Source organism: Danio rerio, chromosome 5, assembly GCF_052040795.2.
Source record: "Danio rerio strain M-AB ecotype USA chromosome 5, GRCz13ab, whole genome shotgun sequence".
In the NCBI taxonomy this organism is placed as follows: domain Eukaryota; kingdom Metazoa; phylum Chordata; class Actinopteri; order Cypriniformes; family Danionidae; genus Danio; species Danio rerio.
The window spans coordinates 22497501-22518257 of record NC_141025.1 but is presented as its reverse complement, the minus strand read 5'-3'; the positions used below and the strand labels follow the sequence as shown (position 1 = coordinate 22518257).

Here is a 20757-nt window from a genome sequence, read left to right as displayed (position 1 = left end):
AATGCTACGTGACATAATGTTTACAAGCTGTTTTATTGTCATTCTGTTATTGAAACACCGTTTGAGTGATTACACAAGCCAACAAGATATTCATAATTTTATGTTACAACTGGAGGTAAAGAGGAAGCCAGACCTGGACAGAATAGAAAAGACAGTTTCTTATATACTACAAGGAGTTTCTTCTTTTTTTTCTCACATGCGCTGTGGTTAAATCAATGCCATATTTGCAAATTATACTCAAATGCACAGAAAGACCTTCAGAACAAATATGTGTACCTTTGCACCACTAATGGATGGATGGATGGATGCTGCTTTATCGGAGGGAAATGTCTCAATTTTATTTGCTGCTGGGTCGATGAAGGATGTTGCTTTGATTATATTATCTTCAGAGGTCTATTCCCATTTAAACCGTTGTGCATTTACACTGTCTAAAACATCATACATTCTCATAGATCAGAGACAGCCTAATTTAATCAGCAAATCCAATCTAAATCAATGCTGTTCGCTCTCAACTCCACAGCCAAGTGAAATACAATGTGTTTCTAAGTGCATTAGATAATGGAGAATGGTTTCAGGAGGAGAGAGGTGTTTGCTGGCTAAAACTAAGTCCAATGTATGCTTTTGGGGTGCTTAGTTTGTATGTGTCTGTGCCTTCATAGTGTTCTACCGCCACTTTTCATGTGGCATTTGCCCACATTTACATCAGCTCTTATTGCCATTGTGACTTTGCATTAGAAAGTGCAAAATAGTTTTTAAAAGAGTGTTAATTTGAGTTGATTTTATCTACTTTCTGGGGTGATGGAGAGCGTAAAAGAGCTCTAATGTAATGCAACCCCAGAGCTTTAAGAGTGAGGTTTCCTAATTGAATTTGTTCGGCTGCTCTCTTTGTGTCTGAGTCCATTCATTGAGATTGAAATTTAGAGCTTTGTGTGTGCGCCTGGATGTGTGTGTGTGTCTTTGTCAAATCTCCTAACAGAAAGTGCTCTTCTCAGATTAGTATTTTCGACTCTTAAAAGAGATTAAGTAAAAGACATGAAGTGAACGGACAGAAAGAAAAGGACAAAAATAATAAAGAGAATCTTCAGCTCACTAAAACAGACAGATAACCCAGATCAGAGCCTAATGGAATTAGTAAGGAAGGATCAGACGCTTTTATGTGTTTGCGTTTAGAGTATGTGAGTGTGTTTGTGTGTCGGTATGCATCATCCTTTTTTTCCAGCAGGATGAGTTTAGCAGTAGGTGTGAGACCCTGAGCTTCATTTTAAATGAGAGAGAAGAGAAAATGATAGAAAAACGCAGCGTGTGTGCAGGTGCTGCAACATCAGATGGAGTTTCTGTGATCTCGCGCTGTCTCTGTGGAGCTGGACGCACACACTTGTGGACGCTTGTTATGATGCTTTTACAGACGATTCAGCTAGTTGTAATTCAAGTAGAAGCTTTAAGCTTAAGTGTCTTAAAGTAGAAAATATGTTGTTTTGCGAAGATAGAGAGACTGCTGAACAAGCCTGAGTGGAAAAAAAGGGTTTAGTAGCACTCAGCTGGAAGCCTATAATGCATTCTGAACAGATTTGTTATACAGGTAAGCCAATTAAATATGCATTTTTTGCAACATGTCTGAATTGTACACACAGTTATAATGCTATATGATTTCCAGAGACTAAAGTTTTACTTACAATAGCACATTTTGGATTTGCTACAAAGTATCTGGAGTTTAACTTTGGTGTCTAGAATGTTGTATCCTGCATATTTTGCTTTTAGCTGTCCTGTTTCCTTGATTCATGTGTTTTAATTTCTAGTTATGAATGTAAAATTGTTGGAGTTGCTCATTAGTGTTTCAGCTTTCAGCAGTGACATTTACATTATTACACTGAACTGAAGCTGAACTTCAACTGTGAAACTGAACTTCATCTATGTTAAGCTGCTTTGACATAATCTACATTGTAAAAGCGCTAAAGAAATAAAGGTGAATTGAATTCATTATAATGAACATGAAAGTGTTTGCTGTAAAATTGGCAGATTTAGGCTAAACTAAGTTATGATACCATTGAGGCGATGCTCGATGAGAAGCGTTGTTACTTTTCAGCTTGTATTTTTTACGAGTAAAGAAAAAGTGTTTGCTTATGTAATTTTAATTATGTTTAGTTACAGATTTAATTAATGTTTACAATGTGCCAATATTTGTGTAAAATGGGGAAATTGAAAAAAGTTTTTATTTGTTTTCCTGCCGTCTATTAGAAGGAGAGCAAATGATGTCACTTCATGGGTGTGACAGTTTTATTAAAGGACTTGAGTAATGAATTTATTATCATTTATCTTGTTATGTTGAATCTTTAGCATTGTATGAATTTAATTAAAGGGTTAGTTCACCCTAAAATGAAAATTACCTAATCATGTATTCTTGTACCTTTTTAAACGGTGCGTTTCTTCTGTTGAACACAAAAGAAGATATTTTGAAGAATGCTGAAGAATCAACTTCTATTGTAGGAAAAAACTGTGGAAGTTAATAGGTCACAGCAACCAGAATATTTTAAAAACTTTCTATATATTTGGGTTTAACAGAACAAACTCATATAGGTTTTAAACAAGTAAAGTGTCAGTAAATGATGACAGATTTTTCAATACAGGCTCATTGTGAAAATGTACCCCAGTATACATTTTTGTATAGTGCGACTTATGTTGCCAGAGCTGCATTTTATCTTTAAGGCACCTCTGACAGCTTATGTTTCTTTTTGTGCTACCGGATGAGCGCTTACCTCCATGTGGACGGCAGTTCTGCTGTTACCAGTGTTAGGGGGTAACGTGTTATAAGTAATGTATTTATGTAATAATTTTACTTTTCCAAAGTAACGAGTAAAGTATCAGGAGTTTAACTTTGGTGTCTAGAATGTTGTATCCTGCATATTTTGCTTTTAGCTGTCCTGTTTCCTTGATTCGTGTGTTTTAATTTCTAGTTATGAATGTAAAATTGTTGGAGTTGCTCATTAGTGTTTCAGCTTTCAGCAGTGACATTTACATTATTACACTGAACTAAAGCTGAACTTCAACTGTGAAACTGAACTTCATCTATGTTAAGCTGCTTTGACATAATCTACATTGTAAAAGCGCTAAAGAAATAAAGATGAATTGAATTCATTATAATGAACATGAAAGTGTTTGCTGTAAAATTGGCAGATTTAGGCTTAACTAAATTGTGATACTATTGAGGCGATGCTAGGTGAGAAGCGTTGTTACTTTTCAGTTTGTATTTTTCACGAGTAAAGAAAAAGTGTTTGCTCATGTAATTTTAATCATGTTTATTTACAGATTTAACTAATGTTTACATTGTGCCAATATTTGTGTTATAATGAATCAAAAAGTATTTATTTGTTTTCCTGCCGTCTATTAAACGGAGAACAAATGATGTCACTTCATGGGTGTGAAAGTTTTATTTAAACTTAACTTGAGTAATGAATTCATTATCATTTATCATGTTATGTTGGATCTGTAACATTGTATAAATTTTATTAAAGGGTTAGTTCACCCTAAAACGAAAATTACCTCATCATGTATTCTAAAACCTATTCTAAAACTTTTGTAAGCATTTTTTTCTTCTGTTGAACACAAAAGAAGACATTTTGAAGATTGATGAAGAATCGACTTTTTTATAGTAGGAAAAAACTGTGGAAGTCAATGGAACACAACAACCAGAATTTTTCAATATATTTGCTATAACAGACCTCCTAGTTTTTTGCCAGTCTGCAATTGCTGAATCCAACAATTTTTTAAAAAAAGTCACAAAATCTTGTGATCCACAAAAATTAGCAAAATAATCGCAAAAAATTAAAAATCTCATAAAAAATCCAATTTCAAACCATATAATCAAATTATATTTATTTCAGTTTGCAACTTATAGTTTTATATGACTTATAGAAATTGCATATGCAGCGCACGTGAGGTATTTGAGTGTCTTTTGAAAAATGACAACATGAAAGTAGGGGGAAATGTTTTGCAGCATGTGCAGCAAGCATACGTGGATAAAGAACGAGTGATTTACTTATAAAGTCAATGCAAAGACTGGATTAGGCATCCTGTGGCGTGAATTGTGCGCTTTGTGTGTTTGACGCTCGTCAGACTGCAAAATAAAGTGTGAGCAAACATCTATCAAATATAGCAGTGGAACAGACAGAACAGCAAGCAGCTTACAATGATAGAGATTGGTTCAAGGATGACGGCCGCTCTGTGTAACCGAATTGAAGGACATTATTCGTGCTTTGCATGTATGGCTGGTATTATGTTTTGCTTAAATATATATTTATATAATTTACATATACATTTCTGGCTAGTTATGTAGCAAGAGCTTCATATGGCTACATTTCATCTTTAAAACGAACGGTTAGTCATGACACTGCTGACGGTTTCTGTTTCTTTTTGCGCAACCAACTGATTGCTTGCCTCAGGTCAATATGTGCTTTTGAAAACACTATCGGTTGGGTTTAGAGAAGGAGTGGGTGAGAAGATTGGTTAGTTGTTCAGTCAGTCAGTTGACGGTGGCCTCTGGTGAATTTCCGCAAGACGGGCATGCACGAATGGCACTTGCAAGAAAAATTGGAGATTTGAAAAAGCATACACAGCCACCACTGGTGGATTTGCAAAAACAAAAACTTACCTCCTAGGATGTATTTCACGCTGTCCAGAATGTATAAAGGGGTACATATCAATAATGAGCCAGGGTTGAGATATTTAGTTATTTGGTGAGATATCCCTTTGATTACATTGAATCAGTTTTTGGCATTACTGACAATCTTATGTTTAAAGTGATTTATATAGTGACGCAGTGGCGCAGTAGGTAGTGCTGTCGCCTCACAGCAAAAAGGTTGCTGGTTCGAGCCTCAGCTGGGTCAGTTGCCATTTTTGTGTGGAGTTTGTAGGTTCTCCCTGCTTTCGTGTGGGTTTTCTTCTGGTGCTCCGGTTCCCCCACAGTCCAAGACATGCAGTACAGGTGAAATGGGTAGGCAAGATTGTCCGTAGTGTTTGTGTGTAAATGAGTGTGTATGGATGTTTCCCATTGATGGGTTGTGGCTGGAAGGGCATCCGCTGTGTGAAACATGTGCTGGATACGTTGGCAGTTCATTCCGCCGCTGTGGCGACCCTGGATTAATAAAGGAACTAAGCCGAAAAGAAAATGAATAAATTAATATATATATACATATATATATATATATATATATATATATATATATATATATATATATATATATATATATATATATATAATAAAAACTTGCTCCCCATTTGCTTACTGTGCGTTGCTTCTTACAGCAGTGCCTACTCATAAATGCATCTTTAAAAACTATAATGCTGTATAATGGGCTTGATAACATTGCATAACTCTGGAAGCGGAATGCTGATGGTGTGTTTTAATGCATTATACTTATATATATATAATACATGAGGCCATACAAATGATTACAAGCTGTGGGACATTAATGCATAAAGAATAGCTTTTCAAATTCATAATACATACATGCTGCAAGTGAAGCGTTTCCTACTGTTCATTGAGTTTGACAAGAAAATAGAAGCTGTAAGAGAAACAAGGGCAATGTGATTTTTAAAAGGGGCCCATTTCTCACTCAGGAAATGGACACTTTGAAGACTATCATTAAATATTATAATTACATCTCTCCTTTTCTCTTTCCCTTTCAAGATCTCCCTTCCAGCCCTGTGGCTCAGTTTACATTTCGACCTCTGCCCCCTCCTCCTCCTCCGCCTCATGCTTGTACCTGTGCCCGTCCTGCACCAGCTCCCCTTCCAGAGGTGGTGCAGAGGAGCACGCTGCCTGCCCGATGCCAACCGCTGGACTCTGGGAACAAAGCTGGACAGGATGACAATGGGCAGACGCACAATACCTGGGCCCTGAACAGCAACATACCACTAGAGACCAGGTGAAATACAAGCACACACACACTTGTTTTTCTGTTATAGTGGGGTATCCCATTGACTTCTATTGTTTTATATATAAGTTAAGTTTTTTTTCTGCAACATATCTCCAAACCTAAACCTTTGTGCATTTGATTTCTCTTTGTTTGGTGGTCCTCCATAGACATTCTATTGACCAAAGGCTGAATTATACTTCAGCGTCGAGTGATCGCCGGCGCATGCCTTGCGCTTAGCTGTGCATTTATACTTGTGCATTCTGTTTGTGTTGCTCTTACAATAACACTTCCGAAATACTAGCTGACAGTAGGGCTTATATGTTTCTGTCTCCCTCTGTATCAAGTTTCTTAATGAGTGTTTTGTTTACACTGGAAAAACTGTAATAATAACTTACTGTACAAGTAGTTCAAATCACCCATTCAGAGGCAGGAACTTGAAGATGGGCAACAACTTGAATTATGAAGTAAACACAAAACAAAAGTATTCATCTGGAGTTCCTCCACAGGACTCGATACTTGCGCCAACAGTCTTGCTTTTTTCCTGCGGCTCACTGCCCCCTCACACTTGTCAATGCTACCAAGCTGACCAATCACAGAGCTTGTGCTATACGTTGTTGCAATGTGTATTTACATTTCATGAGAGGTGCATGTCCGGATCGGCATCAGCCATGGTAAAAAAGGTATGGTACTGCACGAAAGCACCACCCGACCATTCAGATGCACATGAGACAGGAGAATAAATCAGCTATAAGTAAATTAATCTCTAAATACATGCCAACTCACTCATAGAATTTTATTATTTAGTATTAGTAGACAGTCGGATTAGAGTTAGTAGAATAAGTTGGCATGAACGTTTAAAATTACTTGTAGGCTGTAAAGTATCTTTTGGGGGAACTTCAAAATGACCTGTTGGCAGTTATTAAGCAGGCAGACTACAAGAAAAAAGATGAACAATTCAGTTAGGCTACATTTACACTGCAGGCAAATGTGGCTCGAATCTGATGTTTCTGCCCACATGTGACTCAGATCTGTTTTTGTCATGACAGTGTGAACAGCCCAAACTGCGTTGAATCTAATCTTTTCAATTCAGATCTGTGCCGTTTTCGTATGTGGTATTAAATTGTATATAGATCTGATGTGTGAACGGCTAGGAATTCATGTGACTTTTACATGCTTTTTGTTCAACAAAGTTAGATTTAAAATACCACTGTAGTGAAATTGCATATTAAAACAAAATACATAAGCCTACATGACTATATTTCACTTAAATAGTTAATATATTAAAAAGACCAAATATTAAAGAAAAACACTTAATGCCTTTTTTCCTTTTTCCTTTTTTCGTTGTAAAGGGCAAAATTTGTCAATATCCCAGTATGTTGTTTACGGTATAACAAATATACAGTATATATACAACATATATACAGTGTAACAAATTAATATGAATTATCAGTAGGCAGAATCCTGACAGTCAGGCTATTTATTTCCAATTTGAAGGCTTCTGATTGGGGATTAAGTCATTTAATTTACGCTTTGCCTGCAGTACATGTGGTGCAGCTGAAGCACAAATTTACCAAGTAGTTACCAAGGCTCTAGTGTGGACTTTACATTGCAGTTTAAGGAAGAACTGTAGCTTATGGGACCCTACCTTGGTCTTCATCTAAATGTCCCCTCAAGTAGAGCAGTATCAGTAATTTTGACCTTGTTGGGACACTTTTTTTCTCTAAATAAGAAAAATGGCTCATAAATCCTACATCATGAAGTGTTTTGAAAATGTGAAACTATAAAAGGTTTTCTGTGTGGGATTTGGGGCAGGGTTGAGGTATGCGCACAGAACATACAGTCCTTATTATGTCTATGGAAAATACCCACAAAACATTTCTATGTGTGTACTTGTTTACGTGGTTTACAAGGACAAACTTGTATAATGACATGGGCATGACCTGGTTGTGCTCTATTAAACTGGTTTATAAAGGCATGCCTTATGTCCTCATAATACAAAATGGTTTAAACATCATAATTAACAAGATCTTTTGACATTCAAAGTTTGTCACAGTTTTCTGTGAGGGTTTGATTTAGGGGTAGGGTTGAGGTAAGAACAAAGAACATACCGTCATTATTATGTCTATGAAAAGTATCAACAAAACATGAACACCAGACATTTTTGCATGTGTGCTTGTTTATGTGGTTTACGAGGATAAACTTGTATAATGACATTGGTTTGACCTAGTTTTGCTATAATAAACTGGTTATGAGGACATACCTTGTGTCCTCATAATACAAAATGGTTTAAACATCATAATTAACAAGGTCTTTTGACATTCAAAATTTGTAGCAGGTTTCTGTGAGAGTTTGATTTAGGGGTAGGGTTAAGGTAAGAGCACAGTACGTCTAAGGAAAGTACCCACAAAACACAAAAAACAGACGTTTCTGTGTGTGTGCTTGTTTATGTAATTTACAAGGAAAAACTTGTATAATGCATGGGTATGACCTTGTTGTCTTGTATATTTTGTATTGTGAGGACATACCTTGTGTCCTCATAATACAAAATGGTTTAAAACTAATAATTACCAAGGTCTTTTGACATTCTAAATTTGCCACAGGTGTTTGTGAGGGTAGCACTAGGGTAACAAGTCTCTTTTACTGTATATACTACATTACGTCTATGGAGAGTCTTCATAAATCACATTTACAAGTACTGTATGTGTGTGTGTGCATGTGTTTGTGTGAGCGACAGATGGAGGGATATGATGATGATGATGGCGAAGATGAAGATTGAGGGTTGACCTACTCTTCTGAAAGAGAGAAATGGGAGAGTAAATAAATGATGAAGGATAGACGTGTCTGCTTTGAGTGAGGAAATGAAGCTGTCTTCCTGGGGTGATTGTCTTACACACAGACAAACCCCAAAGATATTGATGAAAATGAAAGCCGCGTGCGCATGCATACATATGAGCCCGCATTTGTCGGCTTTTCCAGATTTCCAGCAAGGTGAATTTGACGGCAGCGGTCAAACTTATTTTGACTGAGAAGTTGAACAAACAAGCGAAGCTGAGTCACATATGCGACGCTAAAAGCTGTTATGTACCCGGAGAGATGTTTATTGTTTTAGGACAATTTGGCGTATTGGTCAAGCATGTAGGGGTTTTCGTCGTGTTGTGATTAAATAAAGCTACCATAATATGAATCCAGCTGTCTCCTAATAACAGATCAGAGAAGTATTGTGAAGTACATTGAGCACTGCAGCACCTTTTTTAAACTCGCCACAAGCAGCAGGCAGCAATGAAATGTTTATGCTGGCAGCCATTAGAGGAAGGCTGGGTAATTTAGCCCTTATGTATTTTTCCAGCAGCTTCGGTCCTGTTTTCTAAACATCACTTTATTCCGTTTAAAGGAGAATAAAGTGTCTGAAAGGAGCCAGCAGTGTTGAAATGTAACCTTGTTTTCTCACAGAGTATACATGGCCATACACTTTAAGTGTTAAGGTCTGTGTGAAAATCAAAATTGACAATGTTTATTTTGCTAGTGCACATTGCTATTCTTTAGGAGAACAATTATTCTGTGTAAGTTAAGCCACTGGAAAAAAAAAAAGATTTCTTAGGAATGTAATATAATATAATATAATATATATATATATATATATATATATATATATATATATATATATATATATATATATATATATATATATATATATATATATATATATATATATATATATATATATACTGTGTCAATCTATCCATCCATCCATCCATCTATATATATGTCCGTCCGTCCATCCATCCATCCATCCATCCATCTATATATGTATGTATGTATGTATGTATGTATGTATATATATATATATATATATGTCAGAATTTGCTAATGCGTCATCAACTTTGCAACAAAATGTCTCTGCGTTAAAGTGCCGCACATGTTGCTGTTTTTGCTGTTTAAATGTTCAAGTCCTGATCGGGAGGAAATGTCTGATTCTGATCAAGTCTGTTTACGTGATCGGATCTGGACATCCCTTTTTTTTGTCTGAGCATTTGCTTCTGCATTTGGAGATGCGGTTCTTTTCTGTTGGTGGCTTTTGCCACAATATAACTAACCACCGTTAGTTTGCTATGAGGAACGATCATAATATGAAAGCCCCATCTCTTACTTAATATTCAGTTGGAAGTAAATCAACATAATAAAAGTCTTTCAGTTTAGGCTGAATTTAAAGTGAAGCAGATTTACCAATGTTGTAGATCTGTTTGGAAAAATCCACCATGTCAGAAAAGTCCTCAGGTGTAAAAGTTGTCTGAGAGAGTCTGGCCAGGTTTAAACAAAAGCTCGAACCTATAGGGCCCAATGACATTGTCATTGTATTGAGAAGGTGTCATCATCATGGAGATGTCTATACCTGCTGACATGTTTCTCTCTCCCAAATGAACTTTCTCAATTAAATCTGGATCAATAGAGCAACATTAATGCACAGAGGAGAATCACTCCCATCAGCATATTATTCCGAGCACTGGCTGATTGACTGGCCATGCACTGTATACTGTATGTCCTGTATACAGTATTTAATATACAGCATAGATGACATGCATATGAGTTTAAAGCATTTGCTAGCATTATTCCCATGCTAATGTGTACCAAGTCGATTTTTTAGTTTTAATAACATATAACTTAATATAACATAATAATAATATAATATATAAATAAACAAAATTGGTTATTTCTTTCTACATAAAAAATAAAATATTTAAAATAATTGTTAGACATATATATATATAACAGCTTTTGTTTTGTCTAACATGATTTATTACTATATATCAAATAATTAAATGAACAAACATGAATAATATAAAATGTAAAATAATCGATTTAAAATATACAGTTGAAGTCAGAATTATTAGCCTTCCCTGAATTATTAGCCCCCCTGTTTTGTTTTTTTCCCCCCAATTTCTGTTTACGGAGAGATTTTTTTCGACACATTTCTAAACATAATAGTTTTAATAACTCATTTCTAATTACTGATTTATTTTATCTTTGCCATGATGACAGTAAATAATATTTGACTAGATATTTTTCAAGACAATTCTATATAGCTTAAAGTGAAATTTTTAAGGCTTATCTAGGTTAATTAGGTTAACTAGGCAGGTTAGGGTAATTAGGCAAGTTATTGTATAACGATGGTTTGTTCTGTAGACTATCGAAAAAAATATTGCTTAAAGGGGCTAATATTTTTTACCTCAAAATGTTTTTTTAAAAATTAAAAACTGCTTTTATTGTTGCTGAAATAAAACAAAGACTTAATTCAGAAGAAAAAATAATATCAGACGTACTGTGAAAATTTCATTGCTCTGTTAAACATAATTTGGGAAATATATAAAAAAAGAAAAAAGAATTCAAAATAATTCTGACTTTAACTCTACATGCTTGGGGCGGCATGGTGGCTCAGTAGTAGCACTGTCGCCTCACAGCAAGAAAGCCACAGGTTTGAGTCTCAGCTGGGCCACTACCATATGTAAATATATTATTACATATATTAAAATATTAATATTCATTCAAATGTCTTCAGTTTATGCATTTTTTTGTCTGTGTTATCTTGCTTTAGCCATCTAGTCTTCTCTAAAAAAGGCTTTATTTTTTCTGTCTGAAATTGTTTTCTATATTCATGACATATTTGACAGTAATTCAAAAGTGTTTGCTTTAAAAAATGAGACCTAAACAATGTTGCACCTTGACTACATGAATTTGAGATTTGTGCTAGAAAAGCAGTCTGTGCGGTGGAATATTTATTTTCAGACAGTCAAAATCTGATTTGTAAAACTGTGATCTCCTGTGTTCACACCTGCTCTTTTCTGTCTCTTTTTGTCTTTTTACGTTCATCTCACTCCTTCCCTTTGTTTTTCAGAGTGTTAATTGATATTTATTTATTCTACAGTAAATAAAGACAGGATTAGTTCTGCGTCTCTAAGTGTGAAATTAACTTTCTCTTTTTTAGTGGCTGAGGTAAACTGCGGTTTTTCTCTCAGAGTCAAGCTTCATTTTTGCCATTCCATGCTCATTTAAATGCTCTTTTCAGGGCTTTGTAAGATGTCCATGTAAGACACTGTACACAAATAACCAAAACTTGCTTGAGCAGATCTGCACATATCCTCATTGACTCAGCTCGCCTACATCTGACCCTGAAACTGTATCAACTGTACATTTTGAGGTTTCTTTACATTTTGACATTGGATCATCTTACTACTGCAAGTCCTTTGGTACTTTAGTTGCTATGGTAGGAAAGTATGCTCTTATTAAGGGATTCACCTAGCACTATTAATTAATTACTAAAATTAAAACAGCAATGCCTTGAATTGACACTAATTGAATTAGTAAATATAGTAAATATCTAAAATAGAATTAATAAAATTTAACTGGATTTTGCAAAACTGAAATGCCAATATTTTGACATCAAATGGTATTTTTGATGTACTTGTATGCAATAATATTAAAAATAATAATAATAATAGTTGTTGTTATTATTATTAGTAGTATTGTTATTGTTGTTATTATTGTTGTTCTTAATACTATTATTGATATTATTGTTGTTATTGTTCTTGTTGTATAATAATAATAATAATAATTAATAATAATAATAATAATAATAATTGTATAATATATTAAATTAGTTGTGATTAACACACACAAGTAGCTAGTGATGTAATCAGTTTGTATAATTTGTCATATATATTTTGACTGCAAAATTGCTATATTTTATAGGCTTGTTCTTTTGTGAGCGTCTTACATTAGCACAGTCTTATTTGGTAAGTTTGTAAGGCCCAAATGTCCCAGAAATATAGTAAAACCTGAAACGACCCATTTTGTGGGTGCCTTTGGGAAGTCACAACAATAAAAACAACATCATAAATGGGCTAAACAGTGTTTCAATAAAAAAAATCCGAAAATGCCAAAGCGGCGCATAGGGGGTAGGGTTTAGTTTTGGGTGTAGTAATTAGCTAAATTTAAACAACAGCAGATGGAACGTCCCTACTACAATATAAACATGGACCCGCATGTGTGAGTGTTTGTGTGTGTGTGCATGTGTGCAGTTTTTCTCCATCATCTTCAATCCATATTGATGTCATCGTGCTTTTTTTTCTGCCCCATCAGCATATGAACTTGTAAATGTGTTTAGACTGATCTACCTTTCAATGATTTTGGTCCTTTCTATCGATTGACCCTCTGTGTCTTTGGAAGAGTTGCACACGTTTACTCTGCTCCAGCACTCGCTGATGTTGCAGAGGGATCAATTGCTGTTGAGAATCTATGTGTGTCTTGGGAATTTGAAGATCTTTCTTCTGTTGCCTTTGGGCTTTTGACCTAAAAGCTGTAACCAATTTCCCCATAGCTATCTGTCAATCTGGCTGTCATCGTGATGACACGGCTAAATGGCCTTGTATCTGTGCCTGTGTGCCACATAGACTTACCACATGTCCTGATAAAAAGGGAAATTTGATTTTAAATTAGGACAATAGCTACAGGTGCTTTTAGAAGTAGGATAGTTGACATGCAGTGTCCTAAATGGTGTAACTGGTAAACTTCATGTGAAATTGGTAAACTTAAATTGGTAAACTTCATCTAAAATACTTTGGTTGACTTTTTATTAAATTATGACATTATGCACACATACAGTGCTCAGCATAATTGAGTACATCCTATTTTAAAATATTTTAGCATTTTCTCAGGCAATATAGGCAATGTTTTTTGGTGCATTTAAACAAAACAGATTCATTAAACAGATATATTTATTAAAATAATATTTTATTCACCAAACATATTTAGAAATTGAAAGATAATACAATTAAATTCAAGCAAATTATTGCAAAAAAAAAAAAATACTTTGTATTACATCCTACAAAATTTCAACAAAATATTATAATTGTTTTGCTTCTCTTGATTTTTCCTCTTTTTAAAATTTGTATTTATTATGCTTTTATAACATATAAATTTGGGTGTATTAGTTTTTGGACAATTATCATAAGTTATTTGGTTTTAGTACTGTCTAATCTAATTTATATGCACAAAAATAATATTATATAACTTCCTATTAAAACTTTTAACTTTAAAGATGGTTTTGTAAGGGGTGTAATTATATATACTGAGCACTGTATTTCCAAAACTACTTTATTCTTGTTTTTACAATTAGGCACTTAAAGCTACAGTAGTTAGTTAGTTAAGCAAGATATTAAGCAAGACAAATGTTACAGTATTGTAACAGATGCACTATTCTGATATCAATACATACTGTATATAGAGGTGTTAGTGCTGGTGTCTGGAACCTTTTTCAGCAAAGAGCCATTTCTGATTTTTTTTTTTGGCAAATGCATTTTTTAAAGATTACGGTTGGGGTTTACTATAAACTATAGATTACTAGTATAAATAATACAGATTTAAACAAAACCTTTATTTATCTCTAGGCATGGGCCGATAGAAGATTCTGACGGTACGATAACCCTGGACAAAAATATCACGTTTTCATGGTATTGTGATTACTGTTTTAAAATAGATGTTGTTTTTACACACAAGAGGAACTTATCTTGGTGATAAAAGAAAACAAATAAACAAGTACAATGTAGTAGTAAATGTTCCATCTAACATTAGCTAAAATCGAATTGGGCTGTAAACTGTAAGTATTGTGGATTTTCACATTAACCATTAAAGTCACTGACACATGAAATATTATTATACAATGTTAAAGTAATGTTTTATGTATGTTTTATTTTATTTATGTACTACAGCTATTTAAATTTGTAATAAATCATTAGTAAATATAAGTAATGGTAACTAAGATTAATGAATGCTTTATAATTATTTGTCATTGTTAGATCATGTGAACATATTTAAGTACCAAATATTACCATTTAATATTTTGTTATACATTTTAACTGTACATTTTAACGTAAATTTAACTTTACTTAACATTAATTCTTACTTAATATTTTTGCTTTAATTGCCTTATTTTATTTTCTTCAACATAGAAGTAAATTTTAATACAGCTTAAAGATTATAACAATTACAAAAGTAATTGCAAGTATTTCATTGGTGTACATGTATACAAAGTGTGTCTTTTTATGTTTGTAAAAATGTGAACATCTTAATATTTAAAAAAACAAATGATTTCTTATCCTTTTTGTTTTTAGGTAACTGCCTGCCACTGTAACATCAGATAGCACAGGATAACGCAGGACTGTGCATCTCAGAGTAAATTGTTTTTAAGTAGGCACCTTTTAATTACTCTAAGAATGGACTCCTCTGTGTAATTAATATCATAATTAATGCAAGGGATGTTATCTATTAATAATGGCTCATTAATCTCTGGTGCTAAATATCTGTAATTAAATGCACGTGAGAGCAAATGACTCCAATTAGTAACCAAAGCAAGCGAGAGCGACTGCACCTCTTGCTTTTCCTCACACCATTTCTGTCTTGATCTTTTTGGCTCTTTTTGGCTCTCATTGACTCTTTCCTAATGGTGGATTGTGAGTTTGGTGTTTTTTGAGCTATTAAGGCAAGGCACTGCAGATGAATATGGTATAATATGGTATGAATAGAATAATAATAATAATAATAATAATAATAATAATTATTATTATTATTATTATTATTATTATTATTATTATTATTATTAGTAGTAGTATTAGTATTAGTATTAGTATTATTATAACGGTATTAACCCAATAGTGTGATTACATTCAAAATTCTAAAGGTTTTTGTATAAGCTTTCAAAAAATTGTATATTTAAATATGCAAATAAGGCTTATATATATATATATATATATATATATATATATATATATATATATATATATATATATATATATATATATATATATTTTTTTTTTTTTTTTACGTTTTAAATTAAAAGCTGCTTTATTTTAGCCAAAATAAAACAAATAAGACTTTCTCCAGAATAATAACTATTATAGGAAAAACTGAAAAATTCCTTGCTCTGTTAAACATTCCTTCATTCATTCATTCATTTTCTTTTCGGCTTTGTCCCTTTATTAATTCGGGGCTGCCACAGCGGAATGAACCGCCTCTGATAAACATCATTTGAGAAATATTAGAAAAAGACAAAATAAATTATAATAATTTTGACTTTAACTATATATAGTCAGGCAAATTAAGTATGAACATCAACATACAGTATCCGTCTGTAAAAGCATTTAAAAATCATACAGTTGAAGTCAGAATTATTAGCCCCTCTTTGAGTTTTTTTTTTTTATATATTTCCCAAATTATTTTTAACAGAGCAAAGAAATTTTCACAGTATATCTGATAATGTTTTTTTCTTCTGGAGAAAGTCTTATTTGTTTTTTATCGGCTAGAATAAAAGCAGTTTTTTTTTTTAAAAACATTTTAAGGTCAAAATTATTAGCCCCTTTAAGCTATATATTTTTCCAAAAGTCTACAGAACAAACCATCATTAAACAATAACTTGCCTAATCACTCTAACCTGCCTAGTTAACCTAATTACCCCAGTTAAGCCTTTAAATGTCACTTTAAGCTGTATAAAAGTGTCTTGAAAAATATCTAGTCAAATAAATTTTACTGTCATTATGGCAGAGATAAAATAAATCAGTTAGTAGAAATGAGTTATTAAAGCTATTATGTTTAGAAATGTGTTTAAAAAATCTCTCCGTTAATCAGAAATTAGGGGAAAATAAACAGGGGGGCTGATAATTCAGGGGGTTTAATAATTCTGACTTTAAAAACCTTTAAAATAGCATGTATTAATTCTACAGAAAAAAATAATAATATAGTGCGACAAAAGAACATTTTCCATTCGACTGAATTTTTTTTTTTTTTACGAAAAACCAAAAAAGCCCCAAATCCCAAAATTTGCATTTGCATGAAAAAATACTTTTGCCTGTAGTGTCTCGCCTTAATAACCAAATTAATTTGACAAATCAAACAGAATATAACACTGTAATTCCTTTCCTCCACAGGCACTTCCTGTTCAAGCACGGTTCAGGTTCCTCTGCCATTTTCAACGCAGCCAATCAGAATTACCCCCTGACGTCCAGCACGGTGTACTCGCCGCCGCCAAGACCCCTACCCAGAACCACCCTCTCCAGACCGCTCTTCTCCTTCAGTAAACCCTACCGCTGCTGTAACTGGAAATGCACAGCTTTGAGCGCCAGTGCAATTACGCTGACTCTTGCTCTTCTGCTGACGTACATCATCGGTGAGTCTCTTATCTATGACTCTCTCTCTCTCTTTCTCTCTCTGGCTGGTCCATGGCTGCTGTCATGCTGGTTGGGGTCATATGGAATTAGCAGAACTCACACTGTGAAAAACTCTATTAGAGAGATGAATATTTATGAACGAGGGATGAGGGAGAACGAGAGATGAAAGTGTAAATATCCCACAAGGCCATTCAGAGGTTAATGGTGTTAAAGTTTTGTTTAGCCAAGTCACCGTCGGTGTGTGTGGGAAAGAGAGAGAGCACCTTAGTGTGTGATCTTAATTTTCTTCAGCGTTCACCCTCTCACGGGCGTTTCTGTTGAAAATTGCATGCACAAAAAAAAAATGATGTGTGTTTTAGAGGAAAACATTAGGGTAAAAGGTTTCATCCATTAGCGTTTGAAAGGCGGCAGTTAATAAAGTTTCTGGTCAGAAGTTCACTCGCAGTCTCTTAAACACTAATCATGTGTTTCACGCTAATGAAACGAGGACCTCTAGAATTCCCAAACACGTTTTAATGATTGCTGGGCATATCTGATGTTCGTAATGTTCATTTATGTTTTACGGTGTGTAAATCTGCTGAACTATAATCTCAAAGTAGATGTAAATCACATTCGGCTTGAAAAACAAAGATTTTGTCATATAATAAATATACATTTCAAGTATTTTTAGCGCTTCACTTTTTCCACATTTTTTTATGTTACAGCTTATTCCAAAATGGATTAAATTCATTTATTTCCTTAAAATTCTACACACAATACCCCATAATGACAATGTGAAAAAAGAGTTTTTGAAAAGATTGCAAATTTATTACACATAAAAAAACCTGAAAAATCATATGTACGTAAGTATTCCCAGCCTTTGCTTAATACTTTGTTGATGCACCTTTGACAGCAATTACAGCCTCAAGTGTTTTTGAATATGATGCCACAAGCTTGGCACACCTGTCTTTGGAAATTTTTGCCCATTCCTCTTTGCAGTACTTCTCAGGCCCCGTTTACACTAATGCGTTTTAGTTTGAAAACGCATAAGTTTTGCTACGGTTACGCCATCCGTCCACACTACGCCGGAGTTCTCGAGCGCCGAAAACGGAGCTTTTTGAAAACGCTGGAGAGGCCGTTTTCATTCTAAAACGCTGCTGCTCCGTCTCAATGTGGATGATGGAAAACGGAGACATCTGAAAATGGAGGCGGGGCTGCAGACATTCGCCTCTCTGATTGGGGCTTTTCCTGAATATTAAGTAGCCTAACACGCACAGTTCAGTCCTGCATCTTCTCCGTGTAAGTTAAAACTTCGCAAGTTTGATCATGGCTGCAGTCTCTTCTTCTCAGTTTGATATGGAAAACAGACTATACCGAGGACACGGGTAAATCTTCAAAGGGAACAGTGTACTTTATAACTTCATTCACATCACCCTGGCTACGTTGTTTTACTTTCTCAACAATAAAATGTAAACATGATGGAACTGCCTATTTTCATTTTAATATTAACAACTAAACAGACAGCAGAAATGTTGAGGCGTCGTGCTGCATATATGAGCGTCATCTTCACTGTGTGGATATTTATAACAAAACGGAGCCGATAACAACTGCCTCCTTTCAATTTCAGTGAAAATACGAAACACACCCTCTCTTTGCTGAATATCAGTTTTAATCGATAATGGCCATTATAAAAGTATAACATACAATAAGTTTATACATTATAGGAAATAAAGGCAAGCGATCAGTCAATATACAGAATGTACGTGCTTACATTAATCATTAACTTATCTTTGCGCTTAGCCAAAACACGTTACCTGAGAACAAGTAATAGATTCCAATGTCCAATGAATATGTCGTTAAATAAAGACAACAAGATGAAAGAAATATTCCGTTTAATAAATATAGTGAGGTTAGATCCAGCGGGAGATGCTTGATGAGAAGTCCGACTAGCACAGCTCTCATCTGGGTAGATTGGCTACAGCGCTTGCCTGAGAGTGTGTGTGTGTGGTCACGTGATGTGCGTTTTCAGCGTTTTGGTGTGGACGGAGAGCAGTTCAGAAACGCTGGATGAAACGCGAGTGTGGACGCGGATCGTTTTCATTCTAAAACGCCGTTTTAAAACTAAAACGCACTAGTGTAAACGGGGCCTCAAGCTCTATCAGGTTGGATGGGAAGCGATGATGTACAGCCTTTTTCAGATCTCTCCAGAGATGTTCAATAGGATTTAGGTCTAGGCTCTGGCTGGAGTTGTTGTGAAGCCACTCCATTAATATTTTGGCGATATGCTTTGAGTTGTCCTGCTGGAAGATGAACCGTCGCCCCGGGTAAGGTCAAGAGCACTCTGAAGCAGATTTTCATTCTCGATGTCTCTATACATTGCTGCATTCATCTTTCTCTCTATCCTGACTAGTCTTCCAGTTCCTGCTGCTGAAAAACATCCCCACAGCATGATTCTGCCACCACCATGCCTCACTGTAGGGATGGTATTAGCCGGGTGATGAGCGGTGCCTGGTTTTCTCCAAACGCAATGTCTGGCATTCACTCCTAAGAGTTCATTTTTAGTCTCATCAGACCAGAGATTTTTGTTTCTTATTGTCCGAGAGTCCTTCAGATGCCTTTTGGCAAATTCTAAGCAGATAGTGACTTCGGTCTGCCCACTCTACCATACAGGCCTGATTGGTGGATTGCTGCACAGATGGTTGTCCTTTTTTAAGGTTCTCCTCTTTCTACAGAAGAACGCTGAAGCTCAGACAGAGTGACCATTGGGTTATTGATCACCTCCCTGACTAAGGCCCTTCTCCCCCGATCCCACATATTAGATGTCCGGCCAGCTTTAGGAAGAGTCCTGGTGGTTCCAAACATCTTCGACTTATATAAAGGCCACTGTGCTGAATCGAACTTTCAGAGCAGCAGAAAAAATTCTGTAACCTTCCCCAGCCTTGTTCCTTGAGACAATCTTGTCTCGGAGATCTACAGACAATTCCTTTGTCTTCATGCTTTGTTTGTGCTTTGACATGCACTCTAAACCCTGGGACCTTATATAGACAGGTGTATGCCTTTTCAAATCATGCCCAATCAACTGAATTTACCACAGGTGAACTCCAATTAAGCTGCTGAAACATCTCAAGAATGATCAACGGAAACAGAATGTTCCTGAGCTCAATTTAGAGCTTTACGGAAAAGGCTGTAAACACTTATATACATTGGATTTTTCACGTCTTTTATTTTAAATAAGTTTGCAACAATTTCAAAAACTATTTTTTCACATTGCCATTATGGGGTATAGACTGTAGAATTTAGAGGAAATAAATGAATTTAATCTGTTTTGGAATAAGCTGTAACATAAAAATTGTGAAAAAAATTAAAGCTCTAAATACTTTCCAAATGCACTGTATTTACACCACTTTTAATTAATTTCACTTATCATTTTATAGCACTTAGATCAGTTTAACAGTTACTTCTATGATTCTCACGCACACACACACACACACACACACACACACACACACACACACACACACACACACACACACACACAATTCACACAAACTTCCCTCTAAATGAAACTGAATTTGTGGGGATTCTGATTTGATCATTTTTTGTGAGAAATAGCAAATGAGTCATATGTTATTCACAGCTTTTATGGCACTTTA

General features: G+C 34.8%; 1 protein-coding gene across 5 annotated transcripts in view; it reads left to right on the top strand.

Moving 5' to 3' along the window:
- tenm1 (teneurin transmembrane protein 1) overlaps positions 1 to 20757 on the top strand; it is a 542406-nt gene that overhangs the window by 371218 nt on the left and 150431 nt on the right. For all 5 annotated transcript variants that reach the window (XM_087253398.1, XM_087253395.1, XM_087253397.1 and 2 more), the window contains 2 exons: positions 5684 to 5921; positions 16886 to 17124. In XM_087253398.1, the coding sequence (XP_087109524.1) occupies positions 5684 to 5921; positions 16886 to 17124 (477 nt within the window). The remainder of the gene's footprint in view (positions 1 to 5683; positions 5922 to 16885; positions 17125 to 20757) is intronic.